The 22,418-nt window shown below is 42.8% G+C and overlaps 1 protein-coding gene across 3 annotated transcripts in view; it reads right to left on the bottom strand.

Moving 5' to 3' along the window:
• tcf7l1b (transcription factor 7 like 1b) overlaps positions 1 to 22,165 on the bottom strand; it is a 35,319-nt gene extending 13,154 nt beyond the window's left edge. For 2 of the 3 annotated variants that reach the window (XM_030060863.1, XM_030060864.1), the window contains exons 1-4: positions 21,235 to 22,165; positions 21,033 to 21,105; positions 20,802 to 20,929; positions 97 to 180 (exon numbers count right to left, since the gene is read on the bottom strand). In XM_030060863.1, the coding sequence (XP_029916723.1) occupies positions 97 to 180; positions 20,802 to 20,929; positions 21,033 to 21,105; positions 21,235 to 21,420 (471 nt within the window). In that variant the 5' untranslated portion in view covers positions 21,421 to 22,165. Of the gene's footprint in view, positions 1 to 96; positions 181 to 5,953; positions 5,993 to 20,801; positions 20,930 to 21,032; positions 21,106 to 21,234 lie in introns of those variants that run through there. The other variant, XM_030060865.1, reaches the window with a different exon arrangement.
• Between the last annotated feature and the right edge of the window lie 253 nt (positions 22,166 to 22,418).

The following is a 22,418-nucleotide window of genomic DNA, read 5'->3' as shown; positions in this document are numbered from 1 at the left end:
ATGGCTGTTCTGTAGCTAGGCTGCGGGTGCTGCAAGCTGCTAGGGGTTGTGGGGGTAGCTGTTAATGGTTGGATGGCAGTGTTAGTGTCTACTTACTAAATGCCCTGGGGTTGGAGAACGGGAGTCTTTTAGTCCTGCGGATCCTGGGACGTCCAAAAGAGGCCATTTCATCTGCAGGTACTGTGGGTAAGAGTGCAAAGAGCAGTGTGAAACAACAATAGCACACGGCAAAACAAGGCATTATCTATGATCCTGTATCTTCAGAGACACACATTCAAATAAAATAAAATAAAATGAAATAAAATAAAATAAAATAAAATAAAATAAAGGACATAATGTACAAGCACCAAATGGCATAATCAAAAGTGAGGCTGGGCTATCAATGTTATGATTTATTGTCTTTCAGAGGAATCATACCATACAGATATATGATGATTTTTGGATATCATAACATACATAACAAGCAAATTTTTATTTAACAACAGGGAAAATTAGGTATGAAACCCTTTAAAGAATATTACTGTTTCAGTGGCATGAACGTTAATCTTATTATTAAGATGTGATTTTTCCATACACGAGTAATGTGATATATACAGAGAAAGCAATATTGTGCAGTAATGTTTTATTGTGCAGTATTTTTTTTTTTTTTTTTTTTTTTTTTATTATTTCAACCGTATCACCCAGCCCTAAACTTCTAATTTGCTGCGGGACAAACTCACAACTATTCCCTGGAACTTAACGGTATGGAAAACACCTTTTACTGGAGCGTACAGGGGCGGTGTGAACTCCTGACAGACACCTGTATGAGAGCCACACCACTGCTGGAGTCAGACAGCAAGTTCTGGCACGGGGGGGAGAAAGCAATGCGAACACAACGGATTGGTGGAGGACTGTGAAATTGCCGTTTGTCAAGGAAAAACAAGAGGCCAGCTGTGGGCGCCCATCGCTGAGCGGGTGGGAAGAGACAGCTGGAAGGAAGCCCTATCTACAGAGGAGTGAAAGGCTGGGGTGGGGACTCGACGCAAACTCCTGTCTGTCCTGCTCCAATTGGTTTGGCCTTTTGACCTGAACCAAAGTGACCCACCCACCCTGACTGTCACTATCCTGCACGCTGTAATCAAACATATCATACGCACTTGTACATGCGTTTGATTTTCCTCTTTCCCGGCGCATTCATTCTTATTACGGCTGCCCGCCCTGTGCTGCCTTGCCGTGTAGCAGGATCTGTGTTGTCGGCTGTTGCGATTCACTGCTCAATACTATAAGTTGAGCAATTTTTTTTTTTCTCTGTCCTCCGGCAATGGAGATAGCATGGAGCCAGAGCTCGAACAGCACAGCTCAACCATCTGGTTTATGAATCAGTTTAAATACCGGATACAGCAGATTGTCATGCATGTGGATTTTCTCCCTGGTACAATTTCAAATTAATTAAAATGGTTTATATTATAACTTATGCTTTGCTCATGCAGGTCCGTGTAGACACATTGTAGACACATTAGGCTTCAGTAGCTCATCACTTAAGCTGTGTTCTGGGTGTGGAATACAACTATGGGCTTTAAATTTTCTTTTTTTTTTTTTTTTTTTAGAGGCAGTTGCACCACCCCATCATGCATCCACTGCTGTTGATATGGAAATGATCATGTCATCTGCTGTTTTTTTTTTTTTTTTTTTTTTTTTATTATTATTTATTTATTTTGCATTGCTTATATGAATTCCAGTAAAGCACAAACAACGTGGCACCCGCTGCATAGCAAACATTCGTTGAACAGAAAAGACAAGAAGTAAACCTACTGGCTAAACTAGCGTGGAATATGCAAAGTCATGTCTGCTTTTCAGAAGTTAGCGTAGATAAACGATGACAAATAAGTAAACTGGAGGAGTCATGCATTCAGGTTTTGATTTTTAAAGCTTCATTCATCACTCAGGGTTTGTAAGGAGGAAGGAAGCTTGGATGGCCGCGGGTTAAAAATGGAAAAGACATTATAGCAGGAGGGGGAAAGGGAGAGAAGGGAAAAAAACATTTTCAGGAATGAGTTTGTCGGAGCAGGCAGAGGGTATTGTTTCCTGACAGCTGGGGTCCAACAGAGCACCGAGGGAGGGGGAAGGGGACCCTTTTTCCCTTCGAAAAGGGGGGAAATTCTTGGAGTTGACATCAGCCCTCTTCATTTTCACTATACTGCTCAAGGCTGAATCGTAGGTTCCAACTAATGGGCCCAAGTCCATACAACTGTCAGGAGGCAGTTGCTTTTAGAGGCTGCTAGCTCCCTATTGAAACTTTACTCTGCTCTGTGCATGGTGCCTAATGAATGCTACTCTCCGGAGAGAAAAATCCAAAACAATGCAGTTTTCTCTGTCTAATCTATGTCAATCATGAGTCCTTCCACAAATGAAACAAGCACTATTGTGAGCGTTTGGTCTAGCCTGGCCATGCCCACCCTAACTCTCCCACCCAATCCAGCCCTTATTTGACAGCTTCTGCCAGGATTGAGGAACATGCCCCCAGGCACTTTTTTCTAAGCGCCTACTTTTTTTTAATTGCCAGTGTGCCCTATGGAGCAACTGTTCACAGACTCCCCGAAACATCCACCCAGGTAATGCCAACCGCACACTGTCACATTAGCTCCGACGCCTCGAACAGTCTACACTACAGCAGCACACCACTCACTAACACATGAGAGGGAGAAGGAGGGTGTCTGGGTGCAGTCCAGAGTTGTTTCAGGAAACAAAAGGTGCAGAATCGTGGACCATGCTGCTCAGCAAAAACTCAGAGTCTCAGTTTTACAGCGAAAAAAAAATGAACATAAAGGGAAATACATGACGAAAAAAAGTTAGACAGGACACTGGAATAAGAGCCAACACTTGATGATTCAAAGAGCTATCACATGGCTTAAGTATTATTAAATGTTTGTAGAAGATCGAATCCACAGATAAGCTAATAACAGCAATTCAATGTTGTATTAAACTTGAGGACATTTAGTAATGCTTTGCAGATGCCCTTATTTTATTAGAAACAAACACAATTCGAACAGACATATGGTAGGGGCCCATAGCAATGCCTGTTTCAACATGGCAGCTGGAGGCACTGGTAAATAGAGTCGGACAGAGTACTGAAAGAACTGTGTAACTAAAGTGAAGTTCAGCTGATCCATTTTCATAGCTCTCTAATTGTCTTCCAGCCTTCCCCGCTGCCTCCAACACTCAGAATAGACATCAGTAGAATGTGCCACTTTTAAGGGACCCAGATGCGACAAAGGTGGCAATGATGCCACAGAAAATTTCCAAAAAGCTACGCTTGAGCCCTTTGGTTTTTCGAACAGAGAGAATACAACATATGCTCTGGGGCATGTGGCCTGCCAGAGCTGGGTTCTAATTGTTACACTGCTCTCACAGAGCTGAGGAAAACACAGCCAAGAGTCTTTGTCATCTCTGAAGTGTGTGGTGCCATACTGCAGGCCAACATCAGAGCATGGAGAAGAGACAGATGTCTGGACATTTGCTGTCAAACTAAGTCAGACACTCTGCCAAGGGGACAGAAAAAATCCCAAACTTTGTTAGCAACTAGCTGCCTACTTCAGAGCTAAATTACATGCAGCACTGGGGAGTCAGGCATGTCAGAAACTTTCTTTTAACAAAGATATAACTGATTATAAAGCTGTTCTTTTTTTTTTTAGCACCTTTGGAAATGTGCTATACACATTAAAATGTATTGCTTGGTTTATTTTAATAGCATAATGATTACAAGAATTAAGCAGAAGGACCATTTCTTATATATATATATATATATATATATATATATATAGATAGATAGATAGATAGATAGAGATAGATATATACACACACACACACACACATATGTAGTATGTACACAGGCCTCATAACCATGAGTGCATGAGTGCAATACTTTAATTATGTGTTTACATAAGGTAAACGGTTTTATGGTACATGTTTTGCTGGAATGTTTAAGTCGCAATGCCAAGGGCAAACAAACAGACTGGTACAACAACTAAGGAGTGAATATGTATAAAGCTCAGATAAGGCCTAAACCTTGTGCAGTGCATTACCCCCCTTCTGCTGAATAGCAGGGCAGCAGGAATGCCTCCACGGATTGCTCCAGCAGATAATGTCAATCACCTACTGTGTGGTGAACCCCTCCCCATTGTTTTCTTTAGCCCCCCAACAGAAAACAAATGGGCCACACAGCTTGCTGTTTGGCTGAGGTGTTAATTACCCTCCCCTACCCATATGAACAGCAACTTCAGACAATGGCCTTGTCAAGTCCTTAAACAACAGTCCCTCCCTGGTTTGCTCTGCGATATCACCTGCTCATGCCAGGCTATTGACACCTAAACCTGATCTATGCATGAAATACAATTAAGGCTTTCAGGGCAAAGACAATGTGATAAGTAGCCCCCGCCTTGTCTCAGAGTTTGCATTAAGACTCATTGTTTGCCAACATTAGAGGCAATTACAATGACAATTCCTAAGCAAACCTCGACAGCCATTGTGCTAATTACTGCTTAATTGATGGGGAAACGACAGGCAACTGAGCTGGTCAGACCTGTGTTGTGCTATTGGGCCGCTGCAACTTTTCTGAATGGAGGCCATGTCCCATTATCCAGTCCACTGTGAAGGAGATTACTGAGGGAGGAAGTTATTCATCAAAACAATCTTGTGGAGGCGAAGGAAGACACAGCGAGCGAAAGAAAATAATGTTTGAAAAATATTTTGGTGACAGCATAATTGGTGGAAAAAATAAGTCTATACTTTCCAAATAAAGACACCCTGTATTTATCTTAGATACAAAACATTATAGGCCAGGGTTTCCCCCAGGATTTTTTGAAACTGTGGTGCTGAGGTGGACGAACCCCCCCCCCCCCCCCCCCCCCCCCCCCCCCCCCTGGTTCGGACCAATACACACTTTATTTACATTGCTACATATTGCAAGACTGTATTATTGGCAGTGTGCAGCCTGGCTGAGAGCACTTCATCTTTCTTTTTTTTTTTTTTTTTTTTTAAAAAAAAGAGCTCTAAGGCTCTATTGTAGTTCAACTCAGCCAGAGGTGGCCCACTGATGCTGAGCAGCATGCATGCTGCCAGATGGTCCCCCTGCAGCCTGTTCCTCAGGTCTGTCTTCAACTACACATAAATACAATTTAAAGTGAGTGGAACTTGGTAAATTGAGAAAAACCAAACCATCTCTGACTTACAGTTTACTATTAACCAAATGGCTAAAAAACGGCCCTGCCTCGAGGTAGGGACTCGGAGCGGCCCCGAAAACTCCCGGGTGGGGCTTGGGGTTTACTTGGTGCTGACTGGATTTATTCTCGGCGCAATGTGACGTCAACAGAAAGCAAACAGCCGGGCGCTAGGCGTCCCTAGCAACACGGCCAACACTACCACGCTAACGCTAACGTGCTAGCTAATGTTAGCTAACAGTAACAACACACTTTTAGTCGGCATTTTTAGGGACGCTAACGTTAGCTTTAGCGGACGTTAGATAACGCTAACAACAGGCTTTTTTAACAACACGCATTTTGATGCCCAGGTCATGGTTGGTAACTTTACAGGAACGTCCTCTCACTCGGCCCTCTCAGTGGAGTCACGGCAGGTGAGAGGGCCGAGCCAGAGGACGTTCCTGTAGCAGCTCCTGCCCCCCAGATACTACCAGGAACACTGCAGAAGCCCCAGCCACAAGCCATCCACAATCCGAGAAAGCTCCAGCCCCGTCATGTCATATTTGGCTTTGACTTAACTGAACATTTGCTCTCAGTTTAAGGAAAAAAATTCGGGATATATATCGTATATCGATATTCAGCCAAAATATATCAGGATATGACTTTTGGTCCATATCGCCCAGCCCTACGGTCGCAATGCAATGTTAACATTAATAACATTAGGGTCGTTTTCACAGGCTTGAACAAAAAAAGGATTAAACTTAATCTTGCTTAGGTACCTTGCTCTCGCCCTTTTCTCTCCCTCTGCTTCTTACCGCCTCCACTCTTGAGCGCGCAGCAGTAGCACAAAGCAGGCGGGTGATAACTCCGGTGCGTTTTCAAAATAAAATTAATTGCGGCGTAGTGTAACATGTCGTGATATTTAATTTATCATTTAAAACTCTGATCATAGTAAGTATATGTGCGCAAATATATGCTATGTGTGTATGTAGGGTCGTTTTCACAGGTCATTCATACAATATACTTTAAATTGTGTTAACACCCGAAAAAAAAAAAAAAAAATCATCATTCCCAAGCAGTGGCGGCTTTTATTTAGCCGTGGCGGTGCGCCACGATCAATTACATGTAGCGGAAACCCTGTAGGCTATTTGAGTGTGGTGGCGATGAGTATACCTGCAGCTGGACACAATATTAAAATCAGGGAAAGTAAAGCAGGAGGATTTTTTTGAGAACGGATCGGGCTAAATCGACGCAGGAACTGGTAAAACCAGCAGGACTACTTTTGTCCTTTCGCAAGCCATTTTTACGCTTGCGGTGAGAAATCCTGACACAGAGCACAATCTTAGGTTTTCTATTTAATTAACCCTGAGACGCCCGTGATCCGGCGGTGGAGCTAGCATGCTGCTAATGGCTACCACATTTGAAGTGTCCATTAGTCCATAGAGGAGTGAAGTTAAGTGACTATGACAGGGGCACTCCCTCAGTTCGCTGGGCCTCTATTGTGACCTGGTTGGTCCTCCTGCACTCTTATTCACAGCCAGCAAAAAACTGGGTCAAAGGTCAGACATCCAGAGTGCAGTGGTTTCTATGGTAACATGGCCTATTAAGGCCAGGCTCATTGGCCTCTTAACATGCTCTTGTACACAAAAGAACTATTAGTGCAAAGAGGGAGAGAGGAGAGTGAAGAGGGGAGGCAGCGTGAGGGAGGTCCTAAAAACACAGTGGCCAGGATTTTCTAAGACTCTGAACCAGTTACACAGTGTGCAAGTCAGTCCGTCCAAAAGTAACATCCCATATTATTCTACATACTACACTACATGTAATACCCCCAATATGTAACTTTCCATACAAGTTTCCAACACAGTGCTGATTTAACTAAGTCCAAAAGCAGTCTGAAACAGTGCCCATCATTTATTTTAAACATGAAAATGCCCGTTTGTGCTGTAGTAGTCAGTTAATGCACACAATATTTAATAACAGGGGGGACATTATGTAAGAAACTATAAATGTAGCAACATTCCAGAGATTGAACTTCAATAAACTCAATGAGCTTTGGTGTCATATGACTGCCTCATGCATATTCTGCACAATGCCAAACTGGCCAGCGACACGAGTTTATTTGAAAAGCCTAGCGAGTGAATTTACTGCTGTTTCAGTAATAAAACTGCATTAACAGAAAACAATGCCAAGATAAACCCTCCAAAAAAAAAAAAAAAAAAAAGCTACTTTAACATTCTACCCAAAGCGGGTGAGTTGCGACTTCAGCAAGAGTGTGCATTTTTTTGCAGCTTAAGCAATTATTTGTTTCAAGGTTTATGTTTTTTTTCTCTTTTTGCTTGACATGATCCTGAGTTACTGCTTCCTGTAAGAAGCGCTTTAGCATATTACAGTGCAGCTAATTTGAGTCTTTAAATGGAGCTGTCTATTGTTCTTACTGTGTCTCATGTATTTTAAGGCAATTTTAATCAGATGCTGCTAAAGTAAAGAAGGGCTTCGGTCTCACTGGGGTTAAAGTTAGGAATAAGTGAGTAATTGTATTACAGAGCACAACAGCAGGTCAAATAAAACTCACTGTATAATTAGACGCACAAGAAAACAATTATGCATCTGGTAAGAGCGAGACCATCTCATAAAGACAGAGAGGGCGCAAAGCTATTCGAGTCAATTACGTGAAGTCAGTTATGTGGTTTCTCATACCTGGGAGGACCTGCGTTACATTGTCACAGCCCCCCCTCCCGTAAGTCAAATGTCAGCGTGATCTGATGTCAAATTGGGCTTCACAGCTAATGTCAAAGATGTCTCCCTTTTTCATTTCCTTTGCCATTGTTTGTCCAGTTGTACAGGAACACAACTTTTTATTGTTTGGGGAGTAGCCTAGTCTCATTGAAATTCACAGCCGTAAACCTCTGTATAATTAACTCCAGAGCATGTGGTGGTTAGCAGTGGTTGGCTGAATGTTTACAGTAAAGCTCAACATAGAAATCAAGTGTGTGAGAGCGTGTGTGTGTGTGTATGTGTGTGTGTGTGTGTGTGTGTGTGTGTGTGTGTGTGTGTGCGTGCGTGAAAAGTGCAAGACTGCGCAAATGACACACAAGTGAGACCTGCATTTTTCATTTATGACCAAACACAAATTGACTGGAGACAGCATTGGTTACCAATATAATGCAGAGTGCGCTACCGGCTGCCAAGGCAGTCGGGAGGCAATAATAAGTCCACCATGTGCACCCTCACTCTCAACAGGGCAAATACCACAGCACAGTAATCACTTCTAACCTCTAGGTAGAAACATAAAAATAAGATATTTTTTTTCTTTTTCCAGTAATTGCAAATAAATATTTACCCACCACCCCTCAAGAGAAAACTTGACTGCATCTGCCAATTGTGCTTTTTTTTTCAGAAAAGAAACAGCAGGGATGATTTTTTTTTTTTTTTTTTTTTTTTGGCTTTTCTTAGGTCTTTTTAAAACTTCCTTAGAGCAGCTGACATAGGCAGTAGTGGAGGCCATGAAACATCTTGAAGGAAAAAGTCAGCTCGAAAAACTGGGGTGGGCATGGGAGGGTGTAGAGGAGAGGGAGAGGGAGAGAGAGAGAGAGACAGAGAGAAAGGGCCTAAATTAAACACATTTGTTTCTGCTCTCACATACCACAAGTCTTATGAAAACAGAGGGCTGATTGTGTTCACTCTGCAAGTAACCCCCCCACCCCCCACCCCACGCCTCCAACACCACCCAACTCCACGCCCCCACCCCCCTGTCCTGAGCAGCAGCACCCCACCCCCCCCACCCCCACCCCCTTCCTCGGCACACAGCTGCCTGCAGATGCCTCCTGTGTTTGCTCACGGAGAGCAGGCACAAATCTCCGGGCCCAGGAGTCTGGGCCCTGCCTCATCTCAGTTTTACTGCCTGACATCCCTATCACCCCACTGCTAACCCCACTCACTCCACTCTCCACCCCTACCCCAACCCCCCCGCCCTTCAGCTCTCTCACACTCAAACACACACACACACACACACACAGACACATTCACATGCCACAGGTATGCAACAGTCATCAGCCGTCGTTCCCTGAATGCATCATGACTCCAAAACTGACTGAACCGAAGCAGTGGAATTCAGTTGCGCCCATGTTGTTTTTAGCGGCCACTTACAGAGAGGTGAAACAAAATTGCAATCTGCCTCAAATACATACATATTAGATTAGATATTTGGCTAGAGTGCATTTTCAGTGTTGAAATAAAAGGATTTACAGGAGCGAGAAGAAATTAAATTCTCCCTTCTGCAAATTTTCCAATCCTGGCAGATCTTGAATTCTCAAGAAGTCAAAAAAAAAAGGAAACAACTTGCGAATGGCTGGTCAAATTTAAAGAATGAAAATAAACATCCAAATCAGTTGAGACATGAGATGCTGACTTTGTTCGACAGGATCTTGTTGAAATGGTAAATTCTTTCTAAAATAGTTAGAAACTGCTGCAGTGTGAAATACTCCAGACAATTTTCTACCATGACATTCCCCAGGATTAGTTATGTGTATTGTCAGAGGAGTGGAGGGAGGTCTGGCAGGGAGCCAAAACATTTTTTTTATACCTGAAACATTTGTAAAAATCATTCCCTGCAATCTACAGGCTTCAATTTCATCATGCTGTGCACAGCGGTATTGAGAGCTAAATCAAAACAGAGTGACCTATGTTTGGCCATAAATTCAATTCCGATTCACATTCAAGGCCCTTTTCTGCATCTTCAAAACTTTTAAAGACTAAATTCACAAGCTTACAAGAAAACCTTGAGAAAAGATATGAAACAGGATGAGGTTGGGTCATGAGATTCACCTACCTCTTCAAGGTTCGTCAGGTCCCTTGAAAGCAAAACAGTGGAGGAGAAAACATATGCTAGGAACCTTCACCCTGCTATCAACATGTTTGTTTCTTTTGTTGCCCGTATTGGACAAACTTGTCAGTTTGTGGGGAAAGAGTGAAGGAAAGAATTTGTTGTGGAAGTCAACATGCTTCTGGTTTGTGAAAAACTCAACACAAAATCCACAACATTAATTTCTGGGTTTTGCCACTCACTTCACTTTTTTTCAAAACTTGGTCAAAAATGTCCTCGGGGTATAAATTACACTAATGTAAACTCAACACTGGACATGATATTTAAAAGAATGTATTCAGTTGCTGCTATCTTTCAGTTTCAACGCAGTCTAATGAGAATGGCTAGGTGATTATGATCAGGGGCTGCTGTGAATATCAGATTCCCAGGGATAGAGTTTAGGAGAGGCCCCGAACAATTACACAGTATTCAGGAATGCAGAGCGTGAACCACAGTAACAAGCAGCTTCACAAATGCTCATGTCTATCTATTTTGGACATTTAAGCGTGGCTCACCCTGCACTGCAGAAAAAGGTTTACAAACTTTACAAAATTTATCTTTCGTGAAGAGCCGTGTCCGTAAAGCCGAATCTGCGCCATAATGCAACAAACTTCTATTCAATCCAAACTGCACACTTCTGCAAACAATTAGTGATGACCCAAGAACTGTAAGCCGTAAGAGAAAGAGAGAGCGAGAGAGAGAGAGAGCAAGAGAGAGAGCAAGAGAGAGAGAGAAAGAGAGAGAGAGAGAGAGAGAGAAAACGAAGGGGGAGTGACTGGAGAAAGAGAGAGGGGAGCTTGTGCACAATTACAGCAGGGATTTATGGCCTGAGAAACAATTTATAAATCACAGCGCCTGAGCTAATGTGCTCCAGATTGTTCTCCATGCAGCTGCAATTTTGGTCTGCGTGAAACGGCATAATAAACCTGGCTGGAAGACATGTTTGGGTGGTGGTGGAGCAGAGAGAAGTTGAGATTGTGGGTGGGGGCTGAATAGGGTGGGCTAGCGAAGTTGCAAACTTTCAGAGGTGTTTGGAACAAAGAGAACTTTTTTTTTTAAGCCCCAGTGTGAGATTTTTCTGAGGTGCAATAAAGAATTGTTAATCTGGATAAGCAGGGAATGACTCTGCACAAACCTCAAAAATATGACTTCCAATGAAAAGGAAGTTTTGCAATCATCTGGCAACAGTGACCGACCAGCACAGTAGCTGGATAACAAATACAGCGCAACTTTCTTTCAAAGCGAAAAGTGTAACGGGACAATCAGGGTCCCACTGAGACACCATTGTGAAACTATGAACTATGCCCTTATAATCACGTCACTGACACAGCTAAAGCGAAAATGAATTTTAGATAGGTGATTATAATAAGAAAACACAAATATTGCAAATTGATCCCTTTATTGTGGCTGCAGGCCGGTGTTGAGGAAGGGATCGGATGTGCTGAGGGAAGCCTGGGCTTTTGTGGCCACTCAGCCAACTGGCCCTGAACCTTGACCTCTAACCCTTCACCCTGGGGGGCAAACAAAGCTCTGAGTGACATCTGAAACTAGACACTCTATGGGGAGAGAGTGTCTGGACAGGACTCAAATGACCCATTAACTCTGCAGAAAAGATTTATGGCTTTTTATTCTGCTCTGCAAATCTTTAACTGAAGAGTCACACAGATCTGTCAAAAATAATCATGCAACCCCGCCAATCACAGCTCGATATCAAGTTTAATCGCGCTTACTTGCCAATATTTCCATCTTGCATGATAAACAAAAATTTTCCATAACTAACAACTTCATTGTGGAGGCTTCGAGCACCAAACTGAATTCTACTAAAATACAAGGCTCATCTTCAGTCTGTTTCAAGAGACTTGCTTATGCATATTCACCACCCAGCGCATGATTCCATACAATAGATTATGTAAACAGGTCTGGCATTAGTATACTGTAAACAAAAACACAGGAAAAAAGTTGATGGTAAATGCGCTGTGGTGAATGTGAGCTTTCGTCGCCAGAATGCTGAAAGCCACTGTAGTATTTAAATCAGGCAAGGAGGGAGGAAGACCGGGCCAAGCATTCTGTAGCTCAGCTGTGAGGCTCTAAGCCGTTGCCCTAGGGTCTTTGTCCTGCCTTTCAGGGCAAGTCTGAGGTAGTCAAAGACCCTATTCATGACCGGCGCTCCCCCTGCCAACACACCCATACAGCCCCAGTCAAGTCAGCCGAGAGCTATAGAGCCTTCCCATTTCACACGAGAATCAGACCTGCCCCTAAAGCCTGCTTCAGGGATTTCCAATAGCCAGCCCCTCCAGTCCATGTACAAATCAAACAAAAGGGCTCCTTGGCCTACTCCATGTCATATAGGGCTGATGAGATCTTTTCTCTAATGTAGCTACTCTAAATTTGAAGCAAATAAGTCAGTCACATTTGTTAGGTTTCGGTATCTAGCCCTATAAATCGGTGAGGGTTCATGTCAGGGGAAGTGTGGAGCTGCCATCTAACTCTCATATGTCTATGACTGTGTTCAAGAGAAGATTCACCATATCCTACTATGCGGAAACCTTCATTTTAAAATCACAGTAGTGGTAACCCTGCAGTGGAATTACGCGATATTGTTTGGCTGAGAACTATAATCATTTTGGTCATTTTGGTGATGCTGAGGTAAATTAAACCAAGCAAACCCAGCCAATTTCATTCTAAAACCAAAGCACTGGAAAACATCCAGTTCAGACCAATCTGGGTGCACCAGATGAGCCACTACTAAATCTCCAAATTAAAGAAACTTAATCACAGGGATCATCTGAGGCAGGCGAAAGGGAAATCCCACTATTATTGTCTATGTCTGATAAGAACCGTAACCACAACCATTATTCACCGCTAATCAATAACATTAATTTTAAATTGCCCAAATGAGGTCAAGAAAGAGTGAAGTTCGGGCTGATGCAAAAAATATCAACTCCATCAGACGTTTCTGCTGTTTCTGCTGTTTCTTCTAACAAGATCCACAAGTCTGGTTTGAGATAAGGAGGCTACACATTTTCGATGACTTGTGCCTTTGCTTGGCTTAATCAGATTTGATGCTCTGCAGAACATTGTGACTCCTTAACAAGTACAATTGATTTACAAGGGTAACTGCAGGAAGCAAAGGGCACCCAAAGGCTAAGTTACTATCAGTGTTGGGACAACAACTACGCTGACAAGCGAATAACCAAGCTCCAACACTACCTTTACTTACTGTTGTGTGCTGGTCTGTTTTTCCTAGCCCTGGTGTGTTGAGCCACACACACGCAGATATATCCCATAAAGTCCCACAAACATTGTTTACAAATCCTGCTCCATCCCTTGACCTCACCAATGCCTTATCTTTCCTCCCAATGGTATTTTTAGCCAAAGTTTATAAATGCAATCGCACACTAACACATGGCACGTCAAGAAAATTTCTTTACAGTCATCTCTGCAATATATAGGTTACTTCTGTTTATAGACACGTGCCTTAAGTTTAGATTACAGAGTGGCACATCAGTTTCATGTTGTAGAACTGGGACTCTGTGTTTTGGTCTTCAATGACACTCATTCTTCAGTAGGTGTCACAGCGTGGAAGACTGATCCAGGCTCTAAGTGGACTGGCTAAAGAGGTGCTGCCTTCAAGATGAAACCTAATACAGAGGAAGGTTCAGCGCTCGCTAAGCAGCAAAATAACCCTCTATTTATGAGGCAAAACCAGTGCAATGATAAAACAAACTTGTCGAGGTCTGATGTAGGTCACACGTGAATGCAGGTGCAATGTGTTGACTTGACATGTGTCTGTCAGGGGACATGAGCTGCAGTCCAAACTCACTCCACCATTACAGGGACATGCTCCGAGGGAAGCAGCCAACCTGATTTATAACTTCAACAAGAAGAACAGCTGCTCTGCTCGCTGTCAACTAACCTCATCCTGTACGGATAACCATCCACTTCTTTATTTAGTACAGATACTACTCACACACAACATGGCCTTTAACAAACCGTGTGCACAATTTGTCGGCTCTTCTTCGGCGTTGCCAAGTAAGCCCAGAGAAATCATTTTCCTGGCCCGTATGTGAACTTAAGTGAAACCCGATAAAAATCGCAGTGCCGCTGATGCTACATGCACATGATCTGATAGCCTCCTGCTGCTAGCTGATTGAGCCGCGAATGTAAGGGAATGGCAAAGCATTGTGGTCTATAGCAGAGGAGCGCTGCTCTGTGGGAGACACAATCCCTCAGATAAGTGAGTGCCTCGAGGTCTGGAAGCCGGCCCACCTCAGGATAACAGGCAAAGGAATAGCAGGACCCGTATCTGCCCCAGTTTATGCTCCCACCACCACATCTCATCAACAATCTCTCCTCTTCCCTGCTCTCTGCCTCTCCTGCCGCCTGCACTGCTTAAACTGAAAACAGCTGTTTGGAATACCAGACTGATGAAACCCTATTTAGAGTTTTTTTCTTTTTCTTCCTGCTGTACAATCACATTTTATTAGAACGGAGTGAAGAGTTTAAGGTACAATTATAGAGGGCAAACATTTCTTTATGTGAACTAAACAGTAGTAGTTATGGCCATGCAGGGGCCATATAGACACATATGGGGCAGCCCAATAGCATGGTTTACTGTCACCGAGCCCCCCTGATCCCATCAGTCAGCTACAAGTCTGATCACCTGGGAGAGAGATTGATTACGCTGACCCCCTGATAAAACCTAACCTAACCCCACCCCCCCTGCACCATGACTCCAACTTAACACCACAGAGCAGGACTTTACTGAGCTGGTATTCACATGATACATGATCCATGGCTCCGTCCCCTCCTACACTTTCATCTCCCATAACTTCTGTTTCTCTTATTTACTGATCATTAGCAGTAATAAGGCACTGTATGGAGACTTAAGTGAGTAAACTGCAGGAGTGGTCATGGCTGAGCTGATTGATTACACTGATACTGTTGAGTAGTTTCCATCACTACAACCTCAACTCTTCTGGCTTTTAGGCCAATAACAGCCCATCCTGAGAATGACAGGGGAAAAAAAGAGTATCGACAACACAATTCTTCAAAAGAAGACCTACAGCATATAGCCATGCTCGGCAAATACCTCAATATGGAGCTAGTTTTACTGATATACTGATATTACATTATTGTGATATGAGATAAGATATCTGGGATTTTGGATACTGTAATGTAGTGTCCTTTTCTGCTTGAAAGGCTATTTTTCATTTTGATTTTTTATCAGAAATCTCTTATGTGTAACTATTTTATGAAAGCACCAATAATCGTCATCAAGTTTAAGTTTAAGTTTATTCACACATTACCAATTGATATTAAGGAATCTAGTCAAAGATACTGTGATATTTGATTTTGGCGATGTCACCCAGCCAAACTCCATAGCACCAGGTTTGTTGATGTTAGGGTCTACAACACAACAAGCCATTATATCTTCAAAACGCTTCCTAACAGTGACGCATTTCTGTAAAAGAAGGCAGAAATGTTTGGGACTAGGTGCATTAAAAAATGTGGTCAACTCTGGGTAAATGCCTCTCCAACACAACTATGACCAAATTTTCAAAGGGAAAAGCGGTGTACCAAGCCCCCAAAACTCTGCAGCAGCTCTGGCCAAACACAGCGAATGAGAAAAACACATAAATTGATAAAAACACATTTGCACACATATTCATCTTGGCACATCAAAGGGATTCATTGATGTCACTGAACGTAAGGAGACTGCGGCTGGAGAGGGGAGAGGGTGGTTATCGTTTCCTCAAAGGGTGCTGAGATGCTCCTGATGGGCCCTGCTCTTGAGAAGCCAGAGAGTGCTATAAACAGAATTTCTAATGTCAGGCGGGAGGGTGGGTGGGTAGGTAGTGAACAAGCAGGCTAGGGGTAGCGTGAGGAATTCACGCCAGCTCATGCTTTCCACAGAGACCAGAGAGGGAGGAATACAGACCAGGACTGACACCATTTCACACAGATCTACACAAGTGCTGTTAGGAAGTGAACATGGGCATCCTTGGTCTGAAGACGAAATGCCAACACTGTGTTCTGTAAACCCCAGAAAGAAAGGCTGGATAGGAGGCGACTAACCGTTTGATTCTACAGATTCTGGAAAAAATAAATATATACATATATATCCCTTAAGATGGCATACCTCCTGATGCGTTAGGTGCACAGTGAGTCATGCATTCATCAAGATGTGTTAAACCGAGCCATCTTAACCGTAACATAATGCTTTACATTTTTTTATGGCAGTATAATTACCAGTATAATTGCTTTGATTTGTGTTGCAATAATTGGGCTACAACCTGGTTTTGACCTTGATTGCATCTGTGTTATATAACAGTAATCGTTCAGTCATACTGCTGTTTAAATACATTGCTATTACAGTGTAACATCAAATTAAAAAACACTGCTGAAACGTAAAATAACGCAAAGTGTGTCCCGACACCTCCCCCTGCTTTGTGAAACTAAATCATGATTAATGAGGTATTTCCAAACAAACTTTTACGGATTTTAATTTAATTTCCTCTAGTCTAACAATAAGTTCACTATCAAAATTAATCACTCCAAGAAAGACCTCAGCCAGCCATGGCATTTTTGAGGCTGCAGGCGATCTTTTTTTAATTGAAAAGTGCCACTAAATTGATGTAGATTTGTTTGCCTTTGAAGAAAAAAATCCTTTCAAAACTATAAACCTAGTCAAAAATGTTAGCTCTGTTGACACAGTCCTTGGTTAAAAAAATATTTGCAAGCTAACATTCAGATTACTTTCAGCAGCGGCATACAGCAGTGAGGGTTGTCAGAATGTGAGCCCTGTACACTGTTGCCTCTGTTGCAAAGTATCCACAGACCCTCACCTGAAATCCCCCTCCAACCCCACAGCCTTACCTACACACACATACACACCAACGCAAACGTATGGCATGCATGGATGCACACGTGCACAGGCACACACATACACTCGCACACACCAAGGTAAGTGGAAAAGCCAAGTGAGCAACCTGATGAAAAGATACCTCCACACAAACACCGTTTGCTTATGCAGGGAGAGGCCCTTTTATTCAGCAGGACAATGTCGATGTTGACTTTTCTTTGTCTGCACATTTTTAAGCACCAAAAGCACCAGAAAGAATGGAAAAAACGAAGTCAGAAAGGCATGCAATTGTAGCTACCGACATGTTAGGACGCATACAAGCTCTCCATTCACGGCTCAATCTCAAACAATTTTCTATTCAACAATCATGCTCAGGAGTTTGAGTGTCCCACCGGGTATTTGATGAAGATATATTTGTGTGGCTAACCTCCTTCTCACTTAGGTGCCACCTCTCACACACAAGAGGCATTTCACTCTTTAGTGATGATGATGATGTACTAGCAGAGTTATCTAAACTGCTGATGAAGCTGATGATAGATCCAGTGTCAAGCAGGCTGTTTTCACCGGTTAAATCTTGCACTGGCCCGTCACTACAGGAAGAAAGCAGCGAAATCGTGTCAATAAATCGACGCAGGGCCTAAAAACAATGAGTGGGATTTGTGGATCTAACCCCGGGGGAAAAACCTTTTTGGCCCTGAACCCCACACCAGGCAAAAGTCTGGTGGAACATCTTTCCAAACATAAAACCTCCTCCTCAACTCTCGGTGGATTACAGCGGAATGTCAGCTCAGAGCAGGCTTTAAATCAGTTATGCCTGGCCCTCAGGGGAACTTTGTGCTGATCCCATGTAGGCCTGTCTCTCATTGCTCATGATAGGGTTGCCACATCCACATTTAAAAGCTGGGCCTCAAATCATTCACCATGTAGCACATCACATGGTGAAGTCGCTGCACTTAGGCAGAAAAGGCTGTTGAGCAAAAGCACCTTCCTGTTATTCCAAACTGTGCTCTTTATATTTATAATAAGCACTGTGGTGCAAGAGTATCACTACATATATCACTGCATATTGTTTCAAAATTATTTATTAAGATGCCAGACCAGAGGGGGCAGTTGTAAAGAGGGGAGGATGGAAAAATGTAACCACCCTCTGTCTCACACATTGTTGTATGTGCACCTTAAGTATTCGCACTGCACTCAAAGCTATGAGGCTGCAGCTAACTCCACCTGGAAATTAAAGCAGCGAGTTGCGCTCCTCAGGTGATCTGTGCGAGAGACATACCTTTTCTGTTTTTCAATCAACAGCACCCAGCATGACCACACCACACAAACACAGCACATCTGCCAATCTCACTATAGTGCTTTTTTTCCCAGACATATATAGTGTTTGTCAGCCTAGGGAACGTATGGATTCCAATGCCGGAGAAGTAACAACACAAACGCAATCCCAAAGTTACCGCTGGCACTATCTATCCCTCAAACCAATTAGGATGTCCTGCAGGTACTGTACACAGGGCAGCAAGTGTAGTAGCATATATAACTGCGGAGCTCATTTGCTAAACTAACTTGTTGACCAAATGCTGGTGCAGGTTGCTGGTAAATATTCTTCACTAAGTCTAATGGTATCAAACTCCCTCCATATGGGTAAACAGACCAAACCCTGAGTCGAAAAAGGTAATAAGCCCAACATCTCACCAATCAAATTCAGCACATTCACACTAAGCCATGAGCAATGGCTGCACCTCTGTACAATATGGAGAACCCACCAACAGCTTAAGAGGTCTTGCTTGGTATGCATCCTAAGTATGCCAGCCATTGTCTGCCTGCTTGTTTTCTACCACGGTGATGATTGACACAGTCAGCTCTCTCTGTCCCATTGACCCCATTCTTTCCTTCCACCATAATATGGAGGATTTAACCTCCAAAAAGCCTTAGCAATTATTTGTTACTTTGCCTTAAGCAACAAGAACAGCCTTTTTTAATTCTCAAGTTTGTTTTCCTGGACAGAAAAAAAAAAAAAAAAACACAAGGAAGTGAGAGTCTTTTCTTCCAGGCTGCACCGTGAGACATGAAGACAAAACAATGTGGGGACGAGATAATGGGTTACAAACATTTTCAGTCAATTACTTCAGTCTATTAAGTCTTTTCTTTGAATAATGCAAGAAACATCTGCCACCGTTTCCTGCAAAAAAAAAAAAAAAAACCCTACAAGTAATCAGAATTGAAGAAAGTGAATATAAAAGCCTTGCATCCATAAAAATGCATTTCTACAGCAGCACAAGTATATCTCGCACATTTGTTATTCCTACGAAACTCTGGTGGCCCCCAAAAAAAAGACACAGAGGATCTCCACAGTGGTATGTATCACCTAGTGTGAGGAGAGTAGCCATTTAGTTAATGAGCCCCGATGGAGACCTCCAATGAAGCCATCAAGACTGTTCAGAATAACAATGGTCAACTAACGCCTTTCTAATTGAATGGAAGGTGCAGGGAGGCAGGGGGAGTGGGCCCGGAACAGTGAAAAGGAGACAGAAAAAAAAAGGAGGGGGGGGTGTCTTTTCAGTCAAATGCCTGCCAGGCCTTAACGAAAGTACGTGGTTTCTGGGGGGGATGTGACAGGGTTTGGGGGATGGACGTGCCCTGGACACCACAGCCCTCCAGCAGAGGTTATTTTCAAGGAAGTTTGCATAGTCCCGTTTTTCTTAAAAAAAAAAAAAAAAAAATCACACATTTTGGACTGTTCCCGCTGAAATCTGTGGGTAACACTGCAATCCTAAAATGGTGCATGTTTCTTTGCAATCAGTATTCCATATGATCATGCACTGACCTAAATCAGAATTTATTTATTTATTTACACGCTTTCAAAATTTCATGGAGGTGACCTTGTTAGCGTCAGTGTAAACTAGACTAAAATGAAGGTATAGTCTAAGCGCATAATTAATTTGTAGGTCACCCATGTTCAAAAACATGATGTTTATGCCCAGAGATGTCTACAGAAAAAAAAAAAAAAGATTAACATAATATCAGTAAGCAATTCAACAACTGCCAGCACTAACTGAACCAATTTCTCAGCCTCATAATAAACAAATGTGCAACCAATTCTGATAAGTAAATCAATTTAAGGCTCACATGCACTTCTGATTGTCAGCCTTATCATTTAGATTTCCCTCAGCTGCCACAGTTGCTGTCATGTACATTGCAGTGAAATGCCTCCCATGTGTGTCAAAGCAAGGTATTACATTGTTGTTACCGTTGGGTGTGACTTAATGAAAAGCCTATTTTATTATATATTTATATATATTTTTAGAGTGTTCAATTCCAAACTTATAGTCTTGAAAACGCAACTGGAGAATGCTTGGATACTTTATCTCGACATTTAGGTTTTTTTTAGCTAAAGTGCTGCTTCCCCTGTGAATAACCCAAACAGGAAAACAATGTAACTCTAGTGATCCTACAATAAATTTCAGAAGGACACTGCACACTGTAAATACATATGGCCCTATACACGTATTACAGCAATATCACAGGCTATGGAAATAGCATTAGTAAGACAAGGTCACTATAAGCACTTGTATAGAAGTTCCTGTAGGGATATTATAATGGTTTTCGCATGAAGGATTAAGATTTCCTGAATAAATAAACAAAAACAATGAGTCACAAATTCAAACTTTCAGCATAATGTGAAGTAATCTGAACACAATGCTCTCTGAGGGTGGGTGGCAGAGAGAAATTTATATCCCCCAAAAGAACAAAGAAGTAGTTAGTACTCCTTGAGAGGCCACTCGGAGGGAATATGGCGGTCTGGCAGTGCACAAGTAACTTTTACGCACGGCCAAAGTTTTTGGAGAGTACGCATGTTATTATGGAAACAAGAGTTCACAATGGCATCGACATGAACACTCACCGTTCTTGCACTGGGAGACAGCGAACCATTGGATATGTAGGGACTGGTGAGGTCTGGGATCATAAGAAATGGATAGCCAGGATAGTGGGGACTCTTGAAAAAGCCACCATCTTGATGCCTTCTCAGTGCTGCGGACATTAAAAAAAATGTTATCCAGAATTAAAAACTGTGCAAAAACGACATGGCAGTGCAACAAATCTGCATGGAGGGTTGAGTGTTTGTTTTATTTACCTTCACTGAAGTAATCTCTTGTTTTCTCATAACTTTCTGAGTCGGGTCTGGTTTGAGGTCGCCTCTCTGCTTGCTGACAAGGGGAGAGTATACACATGGAGGGAGAGAAACTAGTGAAACTTTCAACACCACGTTTATTAAATGCATCCCTCTCAACGGCGAGCTGTCTGAACAACAACTTCACATGTGCGGTGCCCCTTACCTCTGAGTCTGACGAGCTGCTGTTGTTTTCCGACTCGTTCACTAAGGAGGATTTCACATCATCCAAATCCCTTTCTGCTGATACATTTTCGGAGATCTTTTCCTCCTGCTCTCCTTCGTCTTTAAAAGATATCATTTCATCATTCGCCCCCAGATCATCCCCACCTCCTCCGTTTAATTGTGGCATTTTTGCAGACCAAAAAAAGGAGACAGTATTTAGCGGAGGGAAAAAAATAAGACTTGCTAAAAACAATTGGCTTTTTTTATTATTTCAAAGTAGTCCAAACGAGTGAGTCAAAACCATGAACTAAGCTATCTGCAAGCAGTGGTGCGTTTTCAAAACTCCGTTCTCATGCTTGGAGCGTCTTCCCATTTTTCCATGTTGAATCTCGCAATAATCCACCATAAAAGTTAAAACATGTGCATAGGCGTGAAATAGCTATCGAATCTGGCGTCGGCGGCCGGATGCGCTGGAACTTGGCAAAGTTTTGTCTCCTTCGCAGTGGACAACTTGTGGCCCCTGTGTGTCTCTCCTTGTGCTGCTGAGGAATGGGACTCTCCTCCTACAGACCCCCAGGGACCGTGCAAACTACAGTCAAACCGACTGATAGGTTACTCAAGAACAACAATGACGTCCAGTTTCACCTCCTAATATCCATGTGTGAGAAAACAATGGCTCAGGCCAAAAAAAAAAAAAAAAAAAAAGAAAGGAAAAAAAAGAATAGAGGCGCAACGGCCAGGCTGCAGTTTCTTCACTTGAGAGTGTCGACTATTTCCCCCGCAGAAGTTTACGCCGACGGTGGAGCGTTTTCCCTAAGAAGCGCAAAAACTCATAAACTGTCCAAGTGCGATGGTACCCGTTGCAAAACTACTGGATTTTCAGCTGGACCAAGTCGCTCTTTCCCTCCACATCGCTGCCGGGGAATGCGCCCTGAAAACTACTTGGTTGTTCAAGTGGAAGAAAAGCGCAGCTCGTCCGTAGAGGAGGAGTTTGCACTGAAAACCGACACTTCATTCACCACCATGTAGATCAGCTATTCTTAACCCTCAAGCCTCCGACACGCAGCCAACATGCGCCCAGCACAGCCATAAAAATAATACAGGACATTTTAATAGAATTAGAATAGAGTAGAAAACGAGTAATTAATGTGTTTGGACACAACATGATGAGGCTTTTTGCCATTT

The sequence above is a fragment of the Myripristis murdjan genome, chromosome 9 (assembly GCF_902150065.1).
Source record: "Myripristis murdjan chromosome 9, fMyrMur1.1, whole genome shotgun sequence".
NCBI classification, from domain to species: domain Eukaryota; kingdom Metazoa; phylum Chordata; class Actinopteri; order Holocentriformes; family Holocentridae; genus Myripristis; species Myripristis murdjan.
The sequence above is the reverse complement of the archived record's forward strand: the minus strand, read 5'-3'. Positions and strand labels throughout refer to the sequence as shown.